Source organism: Vanessa tameamea, chromosome 13, assembly GCF_037043105.1.
Source record: "Vanessa tameamea isolate UH-Manoa-2023 chromosome 13, ilVanTame1 primary haplotype, whole genome shotgun sequence".
Classification (NCBI taxonomy): Eukaryota; Metazoa; Arthropoda; class Insecta; order Lepidoptera; family Nymphalidae; genus Vanessa; species Vanessa tameamea.
In genome coordinates, this window is record NC_087321.1 from 2,693,694 (window position 1) to 2,713,631 (window position 19,938).

The 19,938-nt window shown below is 34.7% G+C and overlaps 1 protein-coding gene across 10 annotated transcripts in view; it reads right to left on the minus strand.

The window, feature by feature from the left end:
- Positions 1-35: 35 nt before the first annotated feature.
- Positions 36-19,938, minus strand: part of LOC113398032 (protein yippee-like) — a 95,938-nt gene continuing 76,035 nt past the window's right edge. For 4 of the 10 annotated variants that reach the window (XM_026636607.2, XM_026636606.2, XM_026636597.2 and 1 more), the window contains 5 exons: positions 14,251-14,366; positions 9,504-9,628; positions 7,033-7,076; positions 4,855-4,963; positions 36-4,104 (listed from right to left, as the gene is read on the minus strand). In XM_026636607.2, the coding sequence (XP_026492392.1) occupies positions 4,015-4,104; positions 4,855-4,963; positions 7,033-7,076; positions 9,504-9,628; positions 14,251-14,287 (405 nt within the window). In that variant the 5' untranslated portion in view covers positions 14,288-14,366 and the 3' untranslated portion in view covers positions 36-4,014. Of the gene's footprint in view, positions 4,105-4,854; positions 4,964-7,032; positions 7,077-9,503; positions 9,679-14,250; positions 14,370-19,938 lie in introns of those variants that run through there. The other 6 variants (XM_026636602.2, XM_026636605.2, XM_026636596.2 and 3 more) reach the window with 3 other exon arrangements.

Sequence of the window (19,938 nt, forward strand, 5' to 3'; positions counted from 1 at the left end):
TCTTCAAAAGGGAGGATGGTTAAAAATAATACAAGTTTTTTAATACGAAAAAGTGTTTTATTACGCACTTATTATTTCAACCAAATGTTTACGAAATACTCATCTATAGCATAATGCATACACAATCATTAGAAGACACCACGTAATTTTATAATGCTTTGTTACATACTAGGAAAATACAAAAATATTAAGCGGTATTGGTATACTACCGGGATACCTTAGTTTTATATATGCGAAATTTACACTGAGATGCACCGAGTTATAACCGGCATCTTGGCCATCTGTTAACACTCCAAGACCGGGACGATTTGGTATTTCTATGATCCGTTTTAAGAATCTAAGAAACTTGTTCAATATAAAAGTGAGTGATATGTTCGATACGACGTATGTATAATAATGATTATAAAAAAATTCAAAATAAATGTTGAATAGATTCAATGACAGTGACTGGTGATTTTATTGAGATAGTGTAAATTAAATGACAAGAAATGTATTATACAAAATTAAAAAAAAATACTCCTAAACTTGAAATACCAAATCGTAAATGGGTATATAATAGGTGCATATTTGTTTTACAGTTTCGAAAGCGTATATTTAATTCTTATCTCGATAACAACAACCGTAATCGGCCAACATCCACGAAAACTAACATTTATTTTTTACCTCCCCAGTACTGATCGCAATCTTAACAATGGTCCAAAAATATCTAATAGCATCCCTAAACGATCGAGTAGAAAAATACTTTATGCCTCACAGAAATCTAGCTTTTTTTTTTATTTCTCACTTTAAACGTCACCATGATATTTTTTTTGACTGTCGTGTTAAACGGCAAAGATCAAGATACATTAGGTCTAAGAGTGTTAATTATAAACTACTGTGACAATCTCAATAAGTTCGATTAGTTAATTGCAAAATGTTCATGAAAATGAAAATATCTGACACTTTGAAAAGGCTACATGTATGAAGTGTGAACACCACAAAATTGTACCGGAGATCTATACTCGTCAACATTGATATCTCGAACGAGTAACGGGACTATAAAAAAAATATCTATTCTATCAGTTAAAACTAATACCAGTAATTTTTTTTTTACTAATTTTTAATACGGGCCTTGGACAGTGTCTTCTCAGCTTAGATTTTCATAGAACATTGTGCATGTGTAGTCTTAATATTTTTACCTTATGTTAACAGATATACGATTACATAGAACATGTGAAATTGCAATGCGTTTATCGATTAACCTTATAATTTATAAAAAAGACGTATCCGATCTCAATTATCACATATATAATACATATACCATATTGAACACCAATAGTTTTGTAGCGTCTAAAAAGCATATCGACTATGCTATTTAAACGAATACCATTATAAATAACCAATAACGTTATCGTTATTTCGTTTTAACGAGTGCTTTTCGTGGTGCTATAATGAAAAGCACAGTTGATACCATCGAAACTATTCAAACAGTATGGGAACATCACAGAACTCTTTGCACATAGGTGAATTAATTAACACTTAATATTAAAGCCAAACTGAGTCCTATACATTAAAGTACTTTGATTTATGTATTCACATAACGTTTTGTCACATTTAGGCCCGTTATATTATCAGAAATATTGCCAGGATCGATTTCTTAGATCTAGGAGGATTGGGATTACATTTGTATATAATATGTAATGCTAAAAAGTACCAGATTATAAGACTAGAGCCTTTGTATTGTGTTATAATGAATCGTTTTGTAAAAAGTTTTGATCCTAAAATCTGGTACTTTTGTATAACAACGAAATTGGGCTGTACAAACAAGACAACTGTCACACTCTATAGAATCGGAAGAACTATTTAGTCATCTAGTTTAATTATTTTTAAAATAAACACATTATCATCGAACGAGCGTTACTTACATTGAATTTTACAATTATATTAGTTATGTATATTACAAATGTATACTCTAGTGGCAGTTTCAACGCTCTGATATATTAGCGATGGCAAAAATTCATTGCTTTTGATATTTCTTTTTAGTCGTATTTTACATCACAATTGTTATTTCAATTGTGTAAAATAACAGATAAAAACCTTTCAAAGCTTATTTGCACTGGACAATTCTGTTAACGTCAGTATAATCCTTTGGGAAACTTTTTTTTTTTTAATTCACATATTCCGACTACGCTGTTAAAATTTAAGTTATTTTAAAACAATATTGTATTATTATAAAAGGATATTTGCAGGGTTGTGTTAATAATGACTAAGAATTAAAAAAAATAATAATGTCACTGTCATAATTTCAATATCTATATATAAGGCAGATGCCACACAACACTAGACAATCAAACCCACTAAATTCAAGTGACGCAAATAATTTAAATGAAGAAACTACTGAGTCTGACAACTACATAAAATTAATTAAAGTGACGATGTGATGGTGATCGACGAGTTGATAAAATAAAATTCATTAATATTTTTGCTATTATTACTTTACGTTGTTATTAAGCGTAGACGGATTGATGTGTCCATTATTTCTATTTCAGTCGGACGTCAATGTCATTAAAGATATACGCGTTAGCGTTTTAAATCGATTTTCATGTACCTCGCAACAACAACACTGACGAGCAAAGACCTGTTATATTATGAACGCTCCGTTGATTGAAAAGAACGAAAACAAAAGTTGTGTATTTTTTCCATTGTACTTTACATACATAAACAATCTGTCTTTTCGTCTTTTTTTGCATATTACGGAGACCATGCTATAATTAGTGTAAGCCTTCCAATCCAAGTTATTACTATCAAACAATTTAAAAAATTGTTTCGTTGCTCTTGCTAAATACATAATAGAGATGTGTAAAAAAATCGATTTATCGATATCGATAGAAAATCACGGGTTATCGAAGCTCATGCATTTTTTACATTGATAACATCATTATTATATATAAATGAAGTAACATATGCATATTAAGATAAAATATACGGGGTTAAATGTCTCTACTATATATTTATTATTATTACATTTTAATGGAAACAATAAATGAATAATAAAACTCATCGCTCTTAACCTTTCTTCTATATAAAAATGTCCTCGATTGCATCGATTCCTCTCTCCAGCTACTATCACGTTTATGAAAATATCAAACTAAATTTAAACCTCCTTTGTATTCCTTCATTTTCAAATGTTAACGAAGAAAATATAACAAAGGAACAAATTAAAGTATCTTATCTAAAAATTATAAGTCATAAAATCATCGCAAATCAAAATAGAACGGAATACATCTCCGTATTTATCTATAGTTTCGACTAGTTTTCTCGAAAAACGAAAAAAAAATAAAATAAAGCAATCTTGTACAGCTGAAATAATTAGGAACGTACATCTGATATCTCTGAGCAACTCTTGAGAAAATCTTTCAAGAAATTCAAAATTCTACACTAACATACTTATCACAGGTTAAGGGGACAAGAGAAAGTATTAGTGTTCTCTCAATACAGCAATTATGTGTAAATATTAAACTAACACAACTTAAGACATCCGCCCGTGAGGCGAAACTCAAATCGTTTGAATACAAACTAAATTAGTATAAATTGAAAGCCCACTGCCCAACGCTGGGGCGGCTGAGATCGATTACTTATGTATATGTAACCACTGGCGATGCTCAAGCGCTGAAGCCGAAGACAATCCCGCGGTCCATCGCGCGAACTAACAGTCTATCCCGCGAATCTAACGATAATTCAATACACATAGGAAAACCTCACGAATCGGTCACCGACGATATTTCAATAATAATTCTTATGTTTGACAAAAATAACTTCTTTAGTAGGTGGCCGATTCGTGTGGTTCAATCCGATTCAAACATCGATAGTCGGTAGGCGAGCATTCTCGCCTGTGGTGTCATCACGAGGGTTCGCGCCGGCGTGGCGAGCTCATGTCGGTTCACATCGCGACACCGAGTATCGACATCGACATTGACCAGTAATTGACGAGTTCGTGTCACAGCACTATAGTCCGAGCACGCCCGCGCCGAGCGCTCAGTCCCACCCGTTCTCTTTCACCATGTGAGCGAGTTCGATTATGAACTTGCCTTCTTTGTATTTTTGACTCGACTCGAACGCGTACTCCTGCAATGGATAAAAATAATAATAAAACAATCGTATCTCATTTTTGATAAAAAAAAGGTAAATAAACAATAATTATTAATATAATATTCTGAATTTAGTCAAATATTTCATTATTTGAATATTATTTACTTTCGATTAAGATTTTAATATTCAATAAAAATACCTTAATAAAAGTTAACCTTATTAAAAGTTACTCGTTCAAATTAATTTAAATTAAAATATATTTTATCAAGTCGTCTCTTATACGCATTTTTAATTTGTCTTTTTAGAAGATTATATTAAATTTGTTGTGTTACAAACGATTATAAATGAAACCTAGTAGAAACTCAGTAGTTATTCTATTCCACCGATTAAATTACATACAAATGGAGGAATATATCACTTGTCATATACAAAATCCTCTAGTGTGGCAATACTAAAAAAAAAATATTTAACGTTTTCGGATTGTCACACAAGTGCAACAAGAATACACGTACTGAAATTTGATTAACTATTTGCTACAGATTTAAAATTTGGTGGCGTTAATAGAGCAGTACTACGGCACTTTTTATTCGAGGAATGGGATATAAAATTAAAAATGTAATTCTTAATAAAAAATTAAACAGGGGTTTCACGAAAAAAAATTCTATGTCCAATTGCATTAGAGCTCTTATCGTTCGATTCCATATAAAAACAATAACATATACAATGTCTAATGTAGTTTAAAATAGCAAGTTATGACTTGTATGGTATAATTTGTTGTGCACATACATATTTCCAACCCAGCATTGTCTTGCAGCATTCACAATATATGTCGGCAACGGCGTGCAACCCTGTCAGCAGCACGCGCTCTTCTGCCGGACCGCAACCCACGTTCACACTGGAATATAAAAAATAAAATATATGTATAACATTCTAGTAATATCAATATAGATTATATATGTTACAAATACCATTATTTTTTTAAGTCATAGTCGTTTTAAACATTTTTGCACACTGCATTCGAAAAACCTTGAGTGCGCTTTACAGATTATGGAATTTTTTCGCTCCATAGCTCACGGCTGTACATTACAATGATTTTAAATCCTCTCCAAACGTTCACGGTAAAAATCATCCTCAACAGAACTAGTTTAGGAAAAAATCGATATAACTTCGATTTGTAGATTATAATTATTATACATTAAATTAAAAATATATATACATATTCAGTATTTAAAACGGGATATAAACCATATTTTTTTATTTTTATTTCGTGGAGCTCGTGGTGAATTATCTACGAACGTCTTGTTCATGAGAGTCTCGTGAATGTCGAAATATCGAGCTCCACCAAATAAAAATAAAAAACATGGTCCCGTTTTAAATACTGATAGTAATGAAACTCACCATGTTAATTTAAAATCTAATATATATTTTGTGCTGACAACTTGAAAAAACGACAAATTTTTAAATGAGTTTCATTTTTTATCACCCTAGTCTAAGGTCTTTAGGCAGTTTTTTTTTATAAATATTTTACCAAACTCACTATCTATAATTAATTAATAGTTTACAAACTCATATTTGCGATATTTACAGTAATAATAATAAAAAAAATAAAATTACTGGATAGTAGTCAAGAATAATTTATTTAGTTTTTGTCATTAGAAAACTTTGTAAACGAAAACAACAATTCGTGACTATTACTGCTCGTGTTCTAGCTGCACTTTCGTTACGACTCAGAAAGTTCTCGACTTCACTGGAAACAAGATGAAAACTAAGATATTTTCGCAAGTAACAGTTCCACATAAACTAGTGCATGTTCTTATTCAATACAGAAACTAAAATTGGCGATGTCGCTTGAATAAAATATTGTTTCGCTCATGGATAATTCAAGCGCTTATATACATACGTCTCTTATGAAAAATGCATGGAAATAATTTGATTTTTTAAATAAATAGGTCACGCGAAGATTACATTTATAACGTTGTGACAATCTACAATTCTATATCATTCAATCATATGCTGGATCAGATGCTAGCCAAGGACGTTTAAAGAAAAAATAAAATAAAGAACTGAAAATCGGTTCACAGTTGGGGGATATGGTACTGAATTCTTTTGTCTTTGCTATACTTATGTAGATGGTATGTAATCGAATGTTGTTATGGCCAATTTACAACTTTTTGTATATTAATATAATCATTATTAACCGTTTTCTGCAATCCCATTCACAAGTACTTCAGGTAATGAACGTCTTTATAATAAAAAAGCATTAAGGTTTATCTCGGTCTCCGCCAATGAGTGTCCGTCGTTAAATATATGGTTCCATTTTAAAATTATGTAGGTCCGGTTATTATATTTAAAAATCGATTCGATATGCTCACGGTACAGTTGCCTACTTAACTACTAATAGAGGCGTAAATTAAAAGGGTCCCTATAAATATAAATAAATAAATCGTTTCGAATGTTTCGACGCCTACAGCGTTTGACGTATAGGAATGAATCAAATGGATCCGCGTAACCCAAAAACGATCGGTTACACGGATTGTTAAATATAGGAACCGGAAATTAGTCGATTACAAAATAATGTTTTTAGGTCTAGTAGTACTTTCAAATGAATTTGTATAGTTTGCATTTTTTTTAAATATTATATAGGTAGGCGGATGAGCACATGGACCACTTGATGGTAAGCGGTCACCACCGCCCATAGACAGTGGCGCTGTAAGAAATATTAACCATTCGTTACAGTGCTAATGTGCCGCCAACCTTGGATAATAAGATGTTATGACCCTTGTGCCTGTTGTTACACTGGCTCACTCACTGGAACACAACGATAATGAGTACTGCTATTTGGCGGTCGAATATATGATGAGTGGGTGGTACCTACTCAGACGGTCTTACACAAAGCCCTACTACCAATTGCAACTAAACAATAATTTTAATTATTTAAATTGTTATAAATCATAGAATACTTACACTGAATTGAAAAGATACGCGCGCCCCTGGCTGCCTTGGAACGACTGTGGAATAAGAAAATTATTTACAATTACAGTTATGGCGGAGAAATGTTTTGATGAGGTAATTTAAGAACATCACGATCTGCAGACGGCGGCGTGTTGTTTGAATGAGTCGCTATTATCTGTGTTATTTCGCTGTCAAAAGGATTTTCTTAAACATTACGATTTTTGATTGCGTGTTACTTTTACGTTCGTTAAATTCACTAATGTTTAATTCCTGGCATATATTATATTTAAGGTTTTAAAACTTTTATATTTTACTAGAATATTCATATAACGATACTTTAAAAATATTATGTATTTTTTTATCGTTATTGAAATTATGCTTATGCTATTATCTTGAAAGTTCCATGTATAAAAAATAACGATAAAAAACCCGTTTATTAATATTAACAAAAACCATTTTACGTTATTTCCTAAATATCGATGTTTAGGAAATAACGTTACCGAAGCGTGCGTGTTAATATATTATATATTGAGGAAGTATTACGAAAACTTACGTTAATATTAAAATTTGACAAGTTTAGAAATTTATTGTTACATTAAAAAATGAAACGAATGATTTTTAATTGATAACAGAAATTGTGTTTAATTTTAATGGGTGAACGGCAAGTGCAAAACTACACAAGGGACATTACATCTTAGTTCCCAAGGTCGGCGATGTGAGAGATGTTAGTATTTATTACGGTGCCACTGTCTGTGGGTGGAGGTGAGCACTGACCTTCAAGTAGCCCATTTACCAGTCTGCCTGTCAGTCCTTAATTGTAAATAATATATGTACATACGGGCTACAGCTTATTCCGATGTGTTTTGTTAGAATGTCCGAGCGAGACAATAAAGTTATTATTTTTTGGCAGTGTTACATTGCTTTGTCTCGTACAGCACGTGAAATCGTTTAACCTTCGCCTAATGTATCTCGGATCGTATTGGCCGTCTTATAGACTATTGAGGAAATATAGAGTGCTTTTATGTTTTGCAAACTCGTGTACACTTTAGTATCTCCTACGCAGCTGAGATTTACTCTGATATCTGCTGCCGTGGCTGAACTTTGGTCAGATAGATGTTATTATATTTATAGCAAAAATGTATTTATATAATTTTGGGAACTGAAATGTGATGTCCCTTGTGCATGTGCATAAACTGGCCAATCATTTATCAAACCGGTACACAAAAAACGTAATTATTGCTGCTGGGCGGTAAATATATGACGATTCTGTGGTACGTACCCAGACGGGCTTGCACAAGGACCTATCACCAAGTAAAGGTAAGTAAAGTATAACTAATTACGAGCGTCTCGGAAACAATGCTCTAGATAAATATTTGTGTAAGCCATATGTTAGTTTTTCGCGGTCTGATTGGTTATGTTAATAATGTTTTTGGATCAAACAGGATATTCCAGTATTGAGTATAAAGCGTATATATGTATTTAAAAAGAATAAAGTAAAACAATTTAAAAGTAAACTGGTTATTTTGTTGTTGTTGTAATTGTTTAAAGTCATGTAAATATTTATTTAATTATTGTTTTTTGAATAAACTTATAAGAAGAATTAATCTCTGTGCAATCATATATTCAGTCTGCAACAAATAAATTAGTTATTCTCTCTAATCAAACTAGATAAAAATCCTTTAAATAAATTAAAGTTAAACATTACATTAATAAAATCCTACAACCCGAAGTAAAACATAAAAAAGATTAAGACATGAGCTTGATCCCTTATAAAGTATTTACATAAAAGTGAATGCCCTCCACTAACAGCCGGTTTACATTATGTCGGACCGAAAATTCTATACCCAGTCGATAGTCTACACTTGCTGTTCACACATAGTGTTCATACTTATATCGATAGTGTAATAATTCTGAATAAACGTCAAATGAATGTATGTAGATAAATTTTACTAGGTCCCATCAATGTCAGTGAGTCCTATCAAAATACATACGTCAAAAGCATTCGACAAATTTGTCGGAACGATAAATGTATCGATCCGATTCAATGTGAACCCGATTCTTATGTATAGTATGATATCGCTCTGTAATTGAACTTTGTGCCACTCACTTAGATATATGTAAATATAGATACTAATGGTAAGTCGTTAAGTAAGTTGTATTTGTAGCGTTTATTTAGAGGGATTTTTACGGACGTGTGCAAGAATAAAAATATGTTATTTGAAAATGGACGTGGACCATAACCGAAGTGCCGAATTCATACGTGTACCAAAAAGTTTCAAAGCCCACTGCGGTTTTGTTCAAAATAATTTAGCAAAATACGCAAGAGATATTACAGTACACGGGTATTTGCACCACAGATAGCTATCTCGTTAGATCTTGCCGAGCAATCAAATATACGTAACTCTGTTTTAGGCAGGCTGTTAATTTAATGAGGAATGTAAGCTGGATGGTGAACGGTATGTTCGTTTGGCATTAATCCTCACCTTGGATATAAGTTCGTCATGGCTCGCTAGGTGCGCGCGACAGTGTATGCAGCTGTAGGTGCGGTGCGCCGGCGGCAGGTACGCCTGGAACGTCTTGACGGGGGTACGCGTCGCGCTGCCCTCGCCTGCCACCCCGCCACGGTTAGTCACCCCCTCACGCATGAGTGCCTGCTAGCTACCAACACACACCCCGTCAGCAACACGTCATGACCCCCCTCCACACTCCAGCTCATGTCTACCAGCCCTAAGTGCACTATCTGATGACCGCCATTGAGATTGATGAACATTTCAAAAACTTCTTAATTCAATATGGCGATCTATCTTCATAAGAAAACAATCATAGCGTTATTATAGCTTATATAAGAGCATTACGACTCCTTCATAATTTTTACTTTAATGATTTAGTTACTGTCAAAGTATTATGGTACTGTTACATTTTAAGTAAAATAACTGAATGAGCTCTAATTATAAAATTAATAAAAAAAAAGTTATTATTTTTTGGATAATCGTCTCAACGGTGCGCGTGCCGCTTGTGGGAAATATTTAGTAACAAGCTGGACTCGTAATTAAGCAAGCGCTTTCATCGGCTTATATTTTCGCCGTAATCCCAATCGCGGTTTTTCCTTTCCATAGTGCACGTGGGGCATTCAGTGACAGCACTCATGCGATAACACAACGAGAGAAAAAATTTAAAACAACTTAAAGCCTAATTACCAAAGTAAAATACAAATAATTCATAAAAAAATACAAATGTCTTTCAATGTTACAAGACAATTTAAACTAAATGGTTTTAAGTTTTAATAAAAATGGTGAAAAATCAACATATAATTTGTTATAGTAGGCTATTGAGCATTTTAGAATCTTCTTTTCTGGAAGATGAATTTGGATATAAAGAAACCAAAATCACTTTTCTCAAATTGAATTCAATAAACTTAACAATTTTTGTTTTTTTTTTGTTTTAGGGGGCAAACGAGCAGGATTCTCACCTGATGGAAAGTGATTACTACCGCCCATGGACATCTGCAACACCAGGAGGGTTGCAGGTGCGTTGCCGGCCTTTTAGGAAGGAGTACGCTCTTTTTATGAAGGTTCCCAAGTCGTATCGGTTCGGAAAAAGCGCCGGCGAAAGCTGGTTCCACAGAGTGGTTGTGCGAGGCAGAAAATGTCTTAAAAATCGCGCTGTTGTGGATTTTCGGACATCTAGGTGGTACGGGGGAAATTTAGAATTTTGACGAGATGTCCGAAAGTGAAATTCAGCTGCCGGGATTAATCCAAACAATTCCTCGGAACATTCCCCGTGGAAGATTCGGTAGAAGATGCAGAGTGATCTAACATCTCTACGCAGAGCCAAAGGATCGAGCAGATCAGAAAGGGCTTGACCGTCGATAATTCGAGCTGCTCTACGTTGGATACGGTCAAATGGAAGGAGCTGGTACTGGGGAGCACCCGCCCAGAGGTGAGAGCAGTATTCCATGTGAGGCCGAATTTGCGCCTTGTATAGTCTTAGGCGATGTGCCGACGTGAAATACTGTCTTGCCTTGCTGAGCACACCGAGCATTTTTGATGCCAATTTGGCTTTGCCTTCCAATTGACCGCGGAACTGAACGAGGCTCGAAATATTCCGAAATATTCCAAGTATTCCGATACTAGCTGTGGCGGCTATCGGAATGTTCTCAAATCGTGGAGATACGACGAATGGTATTTTTTTGGCGGTTAACGCGCAAACGTGCGTCTTTTTGTGGTTGAAGTGGACTAGGTTTAGCCGGCCCCAGTTCGAGACTTTGTTTAACGAAGACTCGATTTCAGACACAAGTTTGTTCCGGTTTTCTTCGACATTTTCCCGAGAAATATTAGCACGGCCGGTGTATGAGGTGTCTACGGTACTGTCGTCTGCATAGCAGTGAATGTTACTGATTTGCAACAAGTCATTGATATGCAGAAGAAACAGAGTGGGTGATAGAACGCAGCCTTGTGGAACACCAGCATTGACGAATTTTTGGTCGGAGCATGCACCGTCGACAACGACCTTGATGCTCCGATCTGCCAAGAAGCTGGTAATCCAATTGCATAATTTCCCGGGAAGCCCATAGGAAGGAAGCTTCGAAAGAAACGCTTTGTGCCACACGCGATCGAAGGCCTTCGCTATGTCCAAACTGGCTGCTAATGCCTCCCCCTTGCTCTCAACTGCTTCCGCCCATCTATGAGTAAGGTAAACTAGAAGATCACCGGCTGAGCGACCCCGACGGAAACCGTACTGGCGGTCGCTAATCAGCTGGTACTCCTCTAGGTACCGCAGGAGCTGGCAGTTTATAATGGATTCCATTACCTTGGAGAACAAGGTGGTGATGGCTATAGGCCTATAGTTGGACGGGTCTGGGCGGTTGCCCTTTTTAGGGATCCGATGCACCAAAGCAGTCTTCCGTGAGTTCGGAACGACGCCGAATGCATAGGATTGCCGGAAAAGACGCGTTAAGACCGGCGCCAACTCGGGAGCACAAGTCCGTAGCACGATTGGAGGGATACCATCGGGTCCACTCGACTTATGAATATCCAAGGAAAGAAGTGATTTAAGAACTGCACTTGGCCGGAATTTAACCTCCGGCATTGTGGTATCAGTCAGTCGGTTTCGGCATTACCGCTATGGGACCTATAAAGGCACGCGTAGATTCGCGGATGGTCGTCGCAATCTACACGCAGTCAGATAATCGATAGGTCCTGCCCTTCAAGGCTGCCGAGGCGTCGAGAGCAGATATCATCTCTAATGTAAACGCACACCCCAGCTCGTGGTATAAAGGAATTTTCTAATTTATACCCGGGGTAGGAAAGAAAAGTCGTATCGGCAGGAAAGGATATCTGGGTCTCGGTAAGAATAATAAAGAGCAAGGCCGGCTTCGCCGTCTCAAGGTGAAAGTGAACGGCGTTCAAGTTGGAGTTGAGTCCCCTTATGTTGCAGAAGTCCACAGTGAGGGTGGTAGGGGTTGCCTTATGATGCCTGCTCCGCTTGCCCCGAACAGTGGCGAGCGCAAAATTGCCCCCCCCAGAATTCGGAGGGCAGCCTGGGCATCCCTGCTCAGGTGGTGTACGTCCTATTATAAAACAATCATGCTGAAAGCGCTTTTCATTAGACTAATACGCTATTTTATATTGAATTACTGTCATAAAAAATTTAAATATTTCGGTATTATAAATAGTTGTGTCAACAAAGCTTGTTCGATGCTACCGTCTATAAAAATATGTTTGCAAATAATAAAGAAAGTATTTGATTTAACTCGAACGCATCATATCGTCTGGAGGTTCAATTAAAATGCATCCAGAACAGCAATGATGTATGAATAAGTTCATTTGATACCATCAAATTGCTATCAATTGCCACAATTAGAATCACTGTATCAGGTCCTAGGTATATCTGCTTGTTAGTTTGCATGGAAACTAATACCTCATAACTATAATGGAATGGGAATTGTATTGGAGTTACAATAAAATCTTTCAGTTGATAAAACATCTTGAAGTAAATTATTCATATAACTGGGTAAAGTAAAAATCTTGCCAATTACAATAAGGTGTAACGACTCGTGCGTCACCTATTTTCCGTTCATGGTACTATGCCAAAAATCTTCTACGATTGTCAACAACAACTATACGAAGTTATAACTCAATCGGATGAATGGTTCAGGAACGCATACGGGACAAAGAACGAAACGAATGAACGAAAAATTTTTTTCATTCATATTAAAAAAAATTTTTATCAATAACACTAAAAATCGTCAATAACTACCAAACTACACGGTTGACAAACAGAGGAGAAAAAGTTACGAGAATGTTTTTTGTCTTTGCTTATTTATATATAGATAGAAAAAATAAAAGACAACACACAAAATATAGATAAAATACATTGATTGCAGTGTCATCATTACCTAATTGAAAAAGTTAATGTAATTACAAGCTTTAGTTAAACATTACAAAAGTACCAAAGGTATTCGTGTGTGGTCCAAATCTACGAAATTTGTTTTTGGACTCATTAATAGTACAATGTTTCATTGCAATAATACAATGATTTTAGTTTTAGAGTTCTCCTTTTACAGTAAATATAAAAAATAATATGACAATTCTTTTTTCCCGTATACAATATATTAAGTGGGATAAAACTTGAAACTGAATTTTAAGTTTGTTCCACCCACATTGAGTTAAAATATATCACACAATTTTGGCGATACAATCTAGCATATTAAATTATAAATTTATACTTGTTTGTATTGTAGAGTATTAACTTGAAGGAATAACAATGAATGGCGAAATTCGTGACTTAACTGTAGGATACGTAGGAGTTAGGTCTAAAACTCAATGAATATTAAATGCATGTAGTCTAGCATTCCACGTGGCTGAATGTTTGACTAATACGTTTCCACTTCATGTAACAGTCCTGAACAAACTTACAAGAGATTATAAGGTTTTATTAACGTTTACCTAACAATCAAATATGATTATCAAAAGTAATTCCGTTAATTTCGACTTCAGTAGTATTATTTTTTTACTTCCAAAAACACAGAGATTTCTTAACTATTTAAATGTATGTATACATTTTCATATTATATGTATTTCGAAGAAATCACTTATGAATTACTAATAACATATTATTGAAGCTATCAAAATGATCTTAAGTAAACAATTCGTTTAAAATCTACCTTTCAACAGCAAAATATAACTGCTACGATTTTGTTAGGTATGTGATACAATTGTTATTACAGACCTGCCTGGCGCGAGCAGCACGCACCCGCCGCCCACATGAGCCGCGCTGACCGTCGGTCACCTGCCGCGCGCGCTCTCGCACCGCGCCGCGCGCTCCTTCCTACCACCCGCCACCCTCTGCTGGCAAGTGAAAAAGCTATCATTACAAATATGTTCAAAGAAAAGGAAACATAATAATAACAGGTCTCTTGATGTCATTTTAGCTTCGGCTGCCAAGATCAAAGATTCGCGAACAGCGCAGGCGTATAGTGAAGAAGTGTGTGATCAAACACCAGATGGGACTCCATTGGACCAGAGCCGTCTCAAGCTATGCTGGGGCCCTTGGCACCCAGGATTTTGGGGCCCTTTTAGTAGATATTTACTACCATGTACAAATAATTTACTTATAGCCAGACTTTAAGTTTCAAATAAACGGTGCGGTAATTTTCGTAAATTCGTAGGAATCTGATTGCTTGTACATACTTATGGCTATAGTATATGTATTTCTATCATGATGAGCACGTCGATTCGACGAGCTTTCTACTTTGAATATCGACTATCGTCACTAGCCTTTTGTTAAATATGTTATTTATATCTTACAAATATGACAATTTCAAAAATATACACAGCAGTCTAAGTGAACACAAACGTGTGAAAGAAATTGTTGGTTCTTCGGGGCCCTCTCAGCATGGGGATCCCTGGGCACGTGCCCCATGTGCCCTGTGGTAAAGACGGTAATGCATTGGACACGACCTCGAGAGAGATCAGATGCAGTACTCATTGTACTTTCCGGGGGCTGGAGGATTTTACTTGATGTTTATATTACCCCATCGGGATTTAAACCTGGAACCTCATAGAATCTACTTACTTTTTTAACCACTTCGTTGGTTTCAGTTGTAAAATGAAGCAAAGCAATTCTAACTTAATCCTGGAAATTCATGATATTCATATCCAAAATTGCTACCAGATTATTTTGGCACTTAAAAATTCCAAAGGTGCTTACAATTCCGCATGAACAGACGACTGTATTAATATTAAAACAAGAGAACAATGTAAAAGGTTCCCTGAATGAATTTACATGAACTCGAATGTCTACAAACAAATCAGTGATGCGGCAGAACCGAATGTCCGTCACGTGCTCTGTATTTAGAGACGGCGATCACAGGTTTCATACATAAATTCCGACAAAATAGATTTATATTCCATTACAGACCAATCAAGAAATATATTGTCACAGTCTATCTTTTATTTTATACTTTGAATACTTTTGGGTGGTTTTAAATTTCATAGTCGTTATAACGTCATGGTGTAGGGTGTGAACAATGGCTAGATCTAAATTGAGGTGGACATTAATTACTTAAAATGTAAAACGAGTGAATTGGAGCGGATATTAGATTATTACTCATGGCAAACGACATCAGGGTAATTGCTGGTGTGTATATGGACCTAGTTAGTAGATAGCCAATGAAAAAACACCGATCCATTTAGATCTTTTACCAGTGTGTACGGAGCTTAATAATTTTCACAGTTGTTATAATCGATATTCAAAATGAACTTTTGTAAAATTAGCTTTTGGATCACATTCTTTATTTAACGAAACAACTTTGTCAGCATTACGTAAGGAAATCACCGTTTCAGAAAGAGGACGTTACAGAATAGAATCAATTTAATTCGGCTATTTTTACTGAATAGTAATGGATTATCCGGAAAGTTAATGGTTCGGTAGATAAAATTGTTTCTGTAGATCGTATATGATCAGTAGAGGTATTCTGAAAGCAAAAACTTACCGCAGAACACGAGCGTGAAATTTCAGAATGTGATACGCGAAATTGACTATAAAGATCAGAAAATATAAAGGATATACGTTTCAAAATAGCCTGTGTCTCTAAGTCGGTTATCAACATTTCACGAGTAATATCTCATTCGAAGTGAATTCTTAGAGAACGGCACTATAGTTCTGTATAATATAGCAGATAATTGGAAGCAAATAACACACATGTGTCCTAAAAGTCGGCTTGAGAAACAGATTGATACCAATATCGTTTAATAAATATATCCAAATTTTAATCTTATCTCAGTTCTAATTTGGAAGCAACTTTCCCAACAACCCAATACATTACGACCTTATTAAACGTAGCAGGTGAATTTTATATACATGACAACATACGATATTTTCGGATAAAGACCTAATAATTTAGTTTGATAAAGGTGTTTTGTGTTTATCAGCAGTAATCTATACTTATAAGTGAGAAGACTAAAAAAGACTTTTTTAGTAATGCCCAACTATTTTTTTAGTAAACCAATATTATAAAACTATACCAATAGACGCAGCGCGTTTTGGACAAGGTTTTAGTACTTATTCAGTATTATAACATAACTAGCAACGCTTTACAGGTTCACCCGTTTAGACCATTTACATGACAAGTGTGTTCATGTTTTTGTATAATAATAAAACGTATTAGCCTATAAGCAAATACTATGTCAAGTCTCATGAAATTACATCCAGTGATTACGTAACACATGCACGGGGAACTCGTATAATAGTAATTTAAAAGTATTTATACATAATAAATAAAACGTTAAATATTTCTGGGTCTGAGTTAATAATACGTGTAATTTAAAAAATATATCGTAATTGTAAATTGTTTATTCAATGTTATTAATTGATTGTATGTAGAGATATAAAACGAATAAAATTTCAAAGCCAAATAAATTTGATAATTCACATCAAATAAAAGCGAGCAATATTGAGACATCTGAAAAAAGGCCCGTGAATAAATAAATTCGTTAACATGGCGACGGCTGAAGGTTTAGTGTCACCCGTCAAGGATACCGACTCAAACAGCCGTACTTGGTGAGCTGGTCACGTTTCCTTCTATTTATTTTATTCCGTCTATACTGTGTGACGATTTGTATTATTTTTTTCTTGCACGATTCTTCCGAACTGGTAATGAGAAAAATATTATTTCGTTCTCGATTCGGCAAATGGAATTCTATTTGAAGGATTAGGTGTTCGTTGTGTTTCATGTATGCGTCGAAGTGTTTTCGATCGGTCTAATCTTTAATGAAAATCTTCGTGAGAATGCGGGATAGTATTGTATTATTTAGAGACGTATGTATTTGAGAATATACAATAGAATTAAGCAACTGTTGAATAATTTCATAAACGAATATAATTAAAGCTTTATCTGTAAATTACTATTTTGTAATTAATTGTCCGAACACAGTCTAAGACAGTTATTTATTAATTGTTTCAATAAAAAAAAATACATAAAGGTCTTAATTAGCAGCAACACCCTTCCGGAATAGACGTTATAGAACTGGCAAGAAACTGAGTAGTCAATCTTCTTTTTCAATCTCTAGCTTCCGTCCGTGGCTTAGTTCGCGGCTACGCCTGCGTGTGACGGCTGGCAAGTATTAGGTATCCTTGTTCTAAATTTCATGATTATGATAAACTAAATGATTCCGAGTTTATAACATTGCTTAGGATACACGTTTAATAATCATACACTTAGTAATAAACAACTGTCACATCGCATTGTGTCTCCGTGGTCGACTGATCAGTGGTCGTTCACTCACTCGTTACGTGAACGAATTGACGTCGATAGTGATAATTATTCGAATATATTGAACAATCGAATTATAGTAATATTAATACTCGTATTTGTCATATTTCTAACATTAGCTAAACTAAACAAAACATTATTTTCCAAACGAGTAAACGGTAGTCATTGAATAAAATGTCTGTTTTAAATTATCAAAAGAAAAATAATAAAAACAATAGGTCAACACATTCACCATTATAAATGCATACAAATAAATATATGTACATGTATAATTATATATGGCATATATATAATACGAACTAAATGTATATTTGTGTAAGTAGTCACTTAAAATAAAAGTAAATCAGATATTAAGCTGTCATCGCTCCGAATTTTATCTAAATCACGTGATATAGAAATTCGTGCGCGGAAAGACAAACCGATGTGTGTGATTTTTAACCTTTTATCATTAATTTTAGTAGTGAGTTCTGATTGAGAAGAATTGCCTGAATTATTAACCCCTAGGCTCAGATTTTTTTTTTATATGGATTCAATGGAGTTATTGGACTCCAATTCAACATTCAACATTCTCTAACATGCGAATGATAAAATTGTTAGCATGAATACAATACAATACTTGATAATCTCCTTTATAAATATAATACTTCTATACCCGTGTACGTCACTGAACTTCTAAACAGCTGGAACGATTTTGTTTATTTCTTAGGATGGTTTAGATTCGACCCGCTAGTTGTCACTGCGATAGTTTTTTTTTTTACAAATAATGTTCTTATTTGACGCATACGCGCGATGTCGGGAATGGCAACTTGTAAATTAAAAAAAAAAAAAAAACAAATCTGTCAAAATGACTTTCAAGAAGAAAGATATTACATAACATAAAACAGGCAAGAGGTGCACGTTTACATACGATTATATACAGTAGGACTTCCGTCACTGTTTGTCTATAATTATGTGTAAATACATGATAGGCAGACCAATAAATAGGTATGATCGGTAAATGCGAGTCAACAGGAAATATCATTCAATTAAAGATTGCGACCCATTGTTATGAACAAGTGCAATTCTGTACTCGACAGTTGCCAAGTGGAATTTTTATACCATCATTATTACGGTATTGTAATTATTCTTGCGATAAAATAATGATTACTGATCTAGACGAACATATACTATGAATAAATCTCAAACAGTATGAAGTAAGTAAATGACCCGCTGCTGGGCGGCAAGGAGTTCATTTTGAAAGGGTCGTATGTGTGTCATTGCGGTATTGTATATGTGGAGGGATTTCATCCAATAAATGCAGTTTCCTCACGATGGTTCTCCACCGCCGAGCATGACATGCTGATCAAAGCTAATATTAGGTAAGTAAAAACGAGTGGTGCTAGTCGGTGTTGAACCTGCATATTATGGTTAACATTCGCGTGTTTTAACCACTGGGACATTTGGCTATATTGTATGTGAAAGTTTGATTCCTTCAAACTAATGATAATTTTACATATATAAAATGTGTATAAGGAAAAAGTTACTAATATTACAAATGCGTTTAAATAGACCTGCAATCACCCCGCAGGCGTGAACTAGTGTATGATAATATATAAGCAAATAATAAAAATAGAGTGATGGACGTGTGAAATAGTAACATGATTACGAGTATAATTAACTACTTCGCTTATATAAACTGATAGATAAATGTCCCAAACATTAAAAAAAAAAACAATTTGCTTTTTACAATAAACAATTTGCAGCATATTGTAATTATAAGCAACTACGCACTATAATAATACATTTGTACATATAAAGTGCATCGATGTGATTACTGCGATGATTGACATGCTATGATGTTTGAATATAAATCAATATCAGAAGACGACAAAGTATCAGACGATAACGAAGTAAATAATATCACTATATTATTATAATAAGTCATCATTTGTGATACACCGACCATATCTTACTTACATTGACAATAACTGCGGGCGATGTACAAAATTGAGCCGAGATGGCTCAGTGGTTAGAACGCGTGCATCTTAACCGATGATTACGGGTTCAAACCCAGGCAAGCACCACTGAATTTTCATGTGCTTAATTTGTGTTTATAATTCATCTCGTGCTCGGCGGTGAAGGAAAACATCGAGAGGAAACCTGCA